The 8,337-nt window shown below is 38.3% G+C and overlaps 1 protein-coding gene across 1 annotated transcript; it reads left to right on the top strand.

The window, feature by feature from the left end:
- Positions 3,144-7,840, top strand: LOC104737122 (probable respiratory burst oxidase homolog protein I). Its single transcript, XM_010457227.2, has 13 exons — positions 3,144-3,766; positions 3,878-4,049; positions 4,141-4,186; positions 4,565-4,684; positions 5,141-5,548; positions 5,638-6,024; positions 6,101-6,196; positions 6,278-6,393; positions 6,468-6,635; positions 6,727-7,099; positions 7,187-7,315; positions 7,407-7,485; positions 7,567-7,840. Exons 1-13 carry the CDS (start codon positions 3,145-3,147, stop codon positions 7,674-7,676), a joined length of 2,826 nt encoding a protein of 941 aa, XP_010455529.1. The 5' UTR covers position 3,144; the 3' UTR covers positions 7,677-7,840.

The raw sequence follows: 8,337 nt of genomic DNA, 5'->3' as shown, positions 1-8,337 counted from the left end.
ATGAGTTGGTCAAAGGAGTCGATGGAATTAGATTCCAAAGACGCGAACCACTCAAGTGCCGGTCCAACTAGGTTTTCGGCGAAATATCGACAGTAGGCAGCCTCACATTCATCATCGGTGAGGTAAGCCTTGGTTATTGCCAATCTGAAAGCCCGGAGGTGTGCTCCGGGGTCAGACATGCCTGCATACTCGGGGAGGCGTAGTTTATTCATATCTTGAAGGCGAACTTTCGCAATCCGATCGGTAAATGGGGTGCGCCTTGTTTCTGCGATCACGCGATCGATGTCCGGCGCAGCGCTCGTGGCCAGGTGGACCTTTAAACGGATTTGGGCCATCTCGGCTCTTACTTTATTCATGTATTCGGTGAGGAATTGGGCGCTGACTGCGTCGTTCCTCGGGGGGCCGGGGATACCGAAGTTGTCTGCTGCCGCATGGCGAGACATTCCGTCCACGAATTCCTCGGTCAAACCTGGGTTTGTCCTGACTGGGGGATTCATTGGAGCGTTTGAATTGCTGACATCGCGTGCCGCTGACCCAATATTCTCGACCGAAGGCTGGTCAGCAGGTCAAGAGCTCGCTGGCTCGTTGAAGGTTGTTAAGCTCGGAGCTCACGGATTTCCGAGGTCGCGAACACAGATAATGTTCTAAGCCCAGGTGGGGTGATGTGGACTGTCTCAAAGTTGAGGCGGGTTTGAGGCAGCGCTCTTTCCGCGGAATCAGTTGAGATTGTTTCTGAAGGGTGTGTGGTTTCCCGACGGAAGTCGTGGCTTCCACAAAAGGCGAGCTCCTGCTCATGCCGCTCGATATGGCTCATGAGATCTCGATTCGTCGCATCCTGGTTTTGAGTCTTATCGATCAAAACGGCGAGCATCCCTCGTATCTCTGAGAGATTGGTCCCGCTGGGAGCCCCTGAGGATGGTAGGGGCGTCGGATGTTGCCCGGGTCGATTCGTTATATTGTTCTCAGAGCGAATCCACACCCATGACTAGTTTCTGCTTCCCGACGGGATCGTGGGGATCGAAGGTAACCCCGATGGGGATCTCCTGGTTTGGGAAGCCAGGATCCTGGGCCGGAATGAATCTCTGGCGGGCGAGATCCGAATGATCAGAGGAATCCAAGTCCGGCGTCTGGGTGTCGCTAGGCAGCGGGTCCGTCCTAGATCTGGCCGAATTTTGGATCTCTCAATCAGAGTGGATTCGGATTTGCTCGCCTCGAGCGGGAGCGACTGTATGTTCTCAGAGAGTCGCTGGCGGCGTGATGATGCTGGTGTGTTCGTGGCTAGATTCGGAAGCGATTGCGTCGGTTGTAGATGGATCCATTTCGCCTAGATATCTTTAAAGTGATCGATTTTTGAGAATAGAAAGACATAAGTCCCCACAGGCGGCGCCAAATTGTTGGATCAGGAAACAACAACTAAATTGATTTGATTATGAAATAAGATATGGGCGGACTTTCGGTTTAAATCGATAGAAACTGTAAAGATCTGCGAACTGGATTTTGTTTTAAGTAGGTTTGATTCGTGTTACATCGAGTGCCCTCTCCCTCGAGAGAGAAGCCAATTATATATCAAAAAGCCATGTCTAACCACGCCCTGAATTTCCTCCTTGAGTCTCGTCTCATCGCTCTGAGATCTCCTCCACCACTTCGAGCTCCCCCTCTTCGCTTGACTCGGAATCCTCTTCAATCGTCTTATGCTTACTGGGCCTCTCGTGGGCCGAGCTCGAAATCCCCATTAACTACCTATTAACGGGCTTTGTCTTCCGGCCCATATCTGCAAAACCCAACACCAACACATATGTATCACGGTTTGGTTCGGTTTCGGTTTAGTTCCGGTTTTTAACGGTTATGCCATGTTTTAAAGATTAGATAGTTGATACATAGCTAAAAAATAAGCATAAAAGTAAAACTTAAACATAATTCAAAAAATAGAATCCAAATTTAGTTTTGTAAACCCAAGTTCTTAAATGAAATTTAGACTTTAAAAAGTAAATCCTATCGGAAAAAAAACAGAGAGAAATAGACAACAAACAAAAACCTTTGGTAATTTGAATTGTAGAACTTGCAGAGGAGGAGACGCACGTACTACGTAGGGAACAAAGACAATGACCACAAGTAATTATGAATATATATAGGTTAGGGAATAAAGACCTAGGATTAGGGTTTTGTAATTCGATAAATTACTAAGAGATCAATAATATAAGCCCAATAAAGAAAAAAATATTGATATTGTTATACAATATAAAGTTATAAGTCGGAGAAACTAATTATATCTAATTTATCCTAAATATTTTTTAAAAACTAAAAAAACCATTCGGTTTTACGGTTTTTAACCAGACCAAACCTAAACCAAATGCTTAACTAAAATAAAAACGAAACGGATTTTTAAATTTAATCATAACCAAACCAAACCTATTATTTCGGTTCGGTTTGGTTCGATTTTTCGGATTTCGGTTTTTTTGCCCACCCCTGCCTGAAACCATCTTCAACCAGGAGGTGAGACTCTATTTTGCATTTTTGCTAGACACTATTATTTCCTTGTGATGCTCTATTTTTCGTTCTTCTTTCCTCTGTATATAACTCAGTTCTCATTTCTTTTTAATTAAGTATTACATTTTTAAAAAAAACCTTCCGATGATTTAGTTTGTTATGTATGTAATTCACCTGAGTTACTTACATTCAAACTGTTATCTCAACATTTTCATTTTCTACATTTACTTTTATTTGACTTTTAATTGATTATAAACTTTTATTTTATATTTTTTATAGTTACTACTACGGTTGCTTTTAGTAGTAACATAAAAAAATACAATTATTCAACCAAATTATATTATAAAGTATTTAAAATATTAATTTACTTTTAGTAGTTACATCAAAATTTGCTAATATTCAACCAAATGAAATTGTAAATTACTATTACTTTTTTCCAATTAACGATTAGTTATATATTGTTTTATGACAAATAATAATTTTGTGCGTATGCACGGGCATATACTAGTATATGTATATTTAACAACACCAAATAAAATAAAATAAAACTCCTATTTTTAATATTTCGTTTCATGGTTCAACTCTGCTTTGGTAATTCAAAAATTCTATTTATTCGCTCCTCTCTCTCTCTCTCTCTCTCCCTCAACAAATTCGAAAATGTCAATGTCATTCTCCGGCGGGACTCACGACGACGATCGTTGGGGATCCAATTTAGCTTCCGCCGGAGAATTCACACAAAGCTCTCAATCATTGCCTGCACCATACTCACCCTTCTCCTCCTCCTCCTCCTCCGGTGAAGAGCTCGTGGAAGTAACAATCGAATTCCCAAGCGGCGTATTACTAAACATCGACTCTGTTACAACCACCGATCAAGAGATGATCACCTCTTGCTCTGCTTCTAACTCAGGAACAATGTCTCGTAGCTTAGGGTGGAGCGCGTCGTCTAGTCATCGGAACTCAGAGCTTCACACGGTTGAAAGAGCCAAAAAGTTCTCGAGAGATCTTAAACAAAAGCTTCAAAGGATCTCATTAGGCTATTCTTCTCGGTCTGCACCGGAGCCTGTGGTTCCTAATGTTACCGATCATGCTATTCTATGTCGAACTTTAACACAACGATTCACCAATCGTATTGGAACGTCAACGCAGAGAGCGATTCATGGTTTGAAATTCATAAGCAGTAAAGATAACGGGATCGCGGATTGGAGACAAGTTCAAAACAATTTCGTCAATCTTTCCAAAGATGGTCATATTAGCCGAAGTGATTTCGCTATTTGCATAGGTTTGAAAAACATGATTTTCACATTTCTGTCTTATAATCAAATCATATGCATTAGATTGTGACACATTTTGACGACGAATTTGTTGTGTGTTTGTGTTGCAAAAAAAAAAGGGATGGAGAATGAGAATGAGGATTCAAAAGAGTTTGGAGAAGAGTTGTTCGACGCGTTGTGTAGGAGAAGAAGATTAATGGTTGACAAGATCAATCTTCAAGAACTATATGAGTTTTGGTATCAGATTACAGACGATAGCTTCGATTCTCGGCTACAAATCTTCTTTAACATGTATATATTGATTACTTACTTATTCAACATGAGTTTAGTTCTTGATTGTTTTTTTTTTTTTTTTGGTATAACATTTGTATTATACGTGCAGGGTGAAAAATGGAGATGGTAGAATCACAGAGAAAGAAGTAAAAGAGGTGATGACTTATGTTTCCATCGATCTTCCTAGTTTTAGTATTCTCTAATCAGCATTGAATTGTTGACTACGTAATAATGAATCTTACATGAGTCCCATTATCTTATGTTTTTTAGTATTGTATTATCCCTCTTGCTGATATAATTAGTTCTTATGTCTCCCTTTCTAAACCAATGCAAGAATATAAAAACTTTTGAGTTGCTATTTGTTTTCTGCGATTTGACCTTGTAGAAGTAGTGTTTCTAAGTTGTAACTACCAATCAAAGATATGATATTTCTATATAACCACTAAGTTTTGTACGTTGAATCTTTCTAAGCAGAAGCTTCTTTAATTATGGCATTAACTAATTTTATTGTGTATGATTTTGACAACATATAGATAATTATACTAAGTGCATCAGCAAATAATCTATCAAGGTTGAGACAACGAGCAGAAGAGTATGCAGCACTGATCATGGAAGAATTGGCTCCGGATGGGCTCGACTCTCAGTACATAGAGGTGCATGGTTTTTATTTGTCATCTTGTGAAAAGCTCATAACACAAAAACATGCTTAAATACTAAATTGATATAGTAGGCAGATCAGTCCTTTTCAATGAGGGAGAGTAGAAGGGTTCGTTGTTAAGTTTGACCTTAGTGATTGATGACGACGTTGAGCTCTCTCCTACCTTTAAAGTTCTCTGATAGGGACATTTGACTAAGTCAAAGACCCAATGATATTGAAGCTTCATTTTTATTAGGAAGACTTTAATAGAATAAAACCTTGACGAAGCAAAGAAGTAGAGGTCCACACATAATAAACCTTAACCTTAAGAGTAATAATAACAAATATTTTCTGAGAGACATACACAAGATGGGTAGTAGAATACTATTTGGACACTTAAGTTTTAAACAGAGGAACTCTGTTACACATTTTCTAATGTGATGTATTATGTTATGGATTTGAAACGATGCAGTTAAAGGACCTAGAGATGCTACTACTAGAGAAGGACATATCTCATAGTTACAGCCAACCGTACAGCCAAACAAGCCGAGCCTTAAGTCAAAATCTAAAAGATAAAAGATGGGGAATAATCAGGAGCTTGCTTTACTCTTTGCAAGACAATTGGAAGAGGATTTGGGTTTTGACATTGTGGTTAGTGATCATGGCATGGTTCTTTATGTGGAAATGTGTTCAGTACAAAAACAAAGACGCATTCCATGTAATGGGTTACTGCCTTGTCGTGGCAAAAGGTGCAGCTGAGACTTTGAAGTTCAACATGGCTCTTATCCTTTTGCCTGTCTGTAGAAACACCATCACTTATCTTAGATCCACTGGTTTGTCCTACGCAGTGCCTTTCGATGAGAGTATCAACTTCCACAAGGTTAATATACAAACCATTTTGTCTTACCATTCATATGAGAGAGACTATACATGCTTCAGCTGAATCCTTAACTTTTTCGTTTTTGCAAGACGATCTCTCTAGCAATCATTGTTGCCATGGTTATACATTCATCAAGCCACCTTGCTTGTGATTTCCCAAGGATTCTAACATCTACAGAAGCTGATTACAAAAGATACTTGGTTCATTACTTTGGTGTGATCAGACCTACATACTTTGACTTGGTGAACACTCCAGTGGGAATCACTGGTTTTATAATGGTTGCTTTTATGGTAATTGCATTCACATTAGCCAGCCGAAGATGCAGACGGAACCTTACTAAGTTGCCAAAACCATTTGACAAACTTACAGGATATAATGCTTTCTGGTATTCACATCACTTACTTCTAATGGTTTATGTTCTTTTAGTCATCCACGGTTTTTCCTTATATCTCGAGCATAAATGGTACCGCAAAACGGTAAATTCCATATAACACTTGGCCATTTTACTCTTTTTTTTTGTTCTCAAATAATAACAAATGCTACCTCCTGCAGATATGGATGTATCTTTCTGTGCCAGTTTTACTCTATGCTGGTGAAAGGATACTTAGATTCTTTCGTTCGAGGCTTTACACCGTTGAAATCTGCAAGGTATGTCTTACATATTGGATAAAGCCATATAGAAAAAAGGATATTGGTATCTTTAGACCAACTCAAATTATTTGGTTTCAGGTTGTAATTTATCCCGGAAACGTTATTGTGCTACGTATGTCTAAGCCTACTTCATTTGATTACAAGAGTGGACAATATATATATGTCCAGTGTCCTGCAGTATCAAAATTTGAGTGGTAAGCCCAAACAAAACCTAAACACTATGTTCTTTGAACAACACAAAGACTAAACTCAAAGCTTCCATCTACAGGCATCCGTTTTCCATTACTTCATCCCCTGGAGATGATTATCTCAGCATCCACATTCGTCAGCTTGGTGATTGGACAGAAGGGATTAAGAAGGCATTCTCAGTGGTATGTCAAGCTCCCGAACCTGGAAAAAGTGGACTTCTCAGAGCAGACGGACCAAACCAAAGAAGGTACATTTATAATGTCTTAGAATTTTGTTTCCATATATATTATTACATTTTCAGAATGTGAAATTTTGATTGCTCTCTCTTGAAATTTTAGTTTGCCAGAGCTGTTGATAGATGGACCTTATGGTGCTCCAGCGCAAGACCATTGGAAGTATGATGTGGTATTACTAGTTGGCCTTGGAATCGGGGCAACACCTTTCATTAGCATTTTGAGAGATCTACTCAACAACATTATTAAGCAAAATGAACAAGCTGTGATCAGTATGTCAGGTAGTCGTAGTAACAGCAACATCTCGTCGGATCACAGTTCTAGTTGCTTAAACTCGGAAGCTCGGATTAGAAGTCCACAAAATCAAACGAGGACATTGATGACCAAGAACGCTTATTTTTACTGGGTGACACGAGAACAAGGTTCCTTCGATTGGTTTAAAGAAATCATGAACGAAATTGCTGATTTGGATATAAAGGTAACATACCACTTATCCTTAACGTCAATAGATTGTACATTTTCACGTTATTTACTAACATATTTGTATTGTAAACAAATAAAAAAGGGTGTTATTGAGATGCACAACTACTTGACTAGTGTGTACGAAGAAGGAGATACTCGATCAACTCTTCTCACCATGATCCAAACGCTAAACCATGCTAAAAATGGCGTAGACATATTTTCTGGAACCAAGGCAATGATCTTTTTAATTTAACGATTACTTTATTACAAATTACAAACACTTTTGTGATCTTGCATATAATAACAAGTTTTGGTTATTATAGGTAAGGACGCATTTTGGGAGGCCGAAATGGAAGAAGGTTTTATCAAAGATTAGCACCAAACATAGGAACGCAAGAATAGGTAAACATACAAAAAATCAGTTCATAAAATTAATAATCGATATCGTGGTCCATATTTTCCTAGTCTGATTTGTTCTTTTAGGAGTGTTCTACTGTGGAGTACCGAGTTTGGGGAAGGAACTTTCAACACTCTGCCATGAATTTAACCAGACGGGTTGCTCCAGGTTCGAGTTCCACAAAGAACAGTTCTAAAGGAAAAAAAACAATATATAGTCGTCCCTCACCTTTATTGTTTTTGAATGAAATCGAATCAAGGAATAAATGTAAATTGTTCATGCAATGTTCTTTTCTCATATCCTTGTTGTTTTTTTTTCTTTTCATTTGGTGTATCACACACTTTTAACCATTTCATCTTAGAGTAGGACTGTGAAAAATGTTTTAAAAAATCACAGTTAAAGCTTGTGAAAAAAAGACAAATAGAAAAAGAGAAGTTCGCACAAATGGCAGATGATTTACGAATGATTATTATTTGTTGTTTTTTTGAACAAATCATGTTGTTGTCAAATTTCTATAATTCGATGATTTTAGTAATCTATTTGTATATGGTTTCAAAGTAGAGTTTTTTCTTTACTTGCCAACGTCATCAGAATTAGTTTTTCCTATCAGGACGATCTGGTACCAAGTTGATATGAGCCAAAGAAGTAGTATACAAAAGCTTTATAAAACAATTTAATAAAAAAACTTATGAGGAAGACGAGTCTTTATTAGATTGAATTTGGTTATGTTAACCATTTGATGTAAACCGGTAAACCGATAATTGGTCAATCACAGGAGCTATAACCGGTTAATAATGTTGTAACACTAATTTAGAGGCATACAAAAGCTCTATACTGTATGTATGAATTAGTTTGGT

The sequence above is a fragment of the Camelina sativa genome, chromosome 13 (assembly GCF_000633955.1).
Source record: "Camelina sativa cultivar DH55 chromosome 13, Cs, whole genome shotgun sequence".
In the NCBI taxonomy this organism is placed as follows: domain Eukaryota; kingdom Viridiplantae; phylum Streptophyta; class Magnoliopsida; order Brassicales; family Brassicaceae; genus Camelina; species Camelina sativa.
The sequence above is the reverse complement of the archived record's forward strand: the minus strand, read 5'-3'. Positions and strand labels throughout refer to the sequence as shown.

Excerpts from the sequence above, each read along its gene's own strand:
- LOC104737122 (XM_010457227.2), top strand. The coding sequence starts at position 3,145 with ATGTCAATGTCATTCTCCGGCGGGACTCACGACGACGATCGTTGGGGA. Across the intron at positions 4,187-4,564 it reads CAGAGAAAGAAGTAAAAGAG|ATAATTATACTAAGTGCATC; the intron begins GTGATGACTTAT and ends GACAACATATAG. Across the intron at positions 7,316-7,406 it reads ACATATTTTCTGGAACCAAG|GTAAGGACGCATTTTGGGAG; the intron begins GCAATGATCTTT and ends TGGTTATTATAG.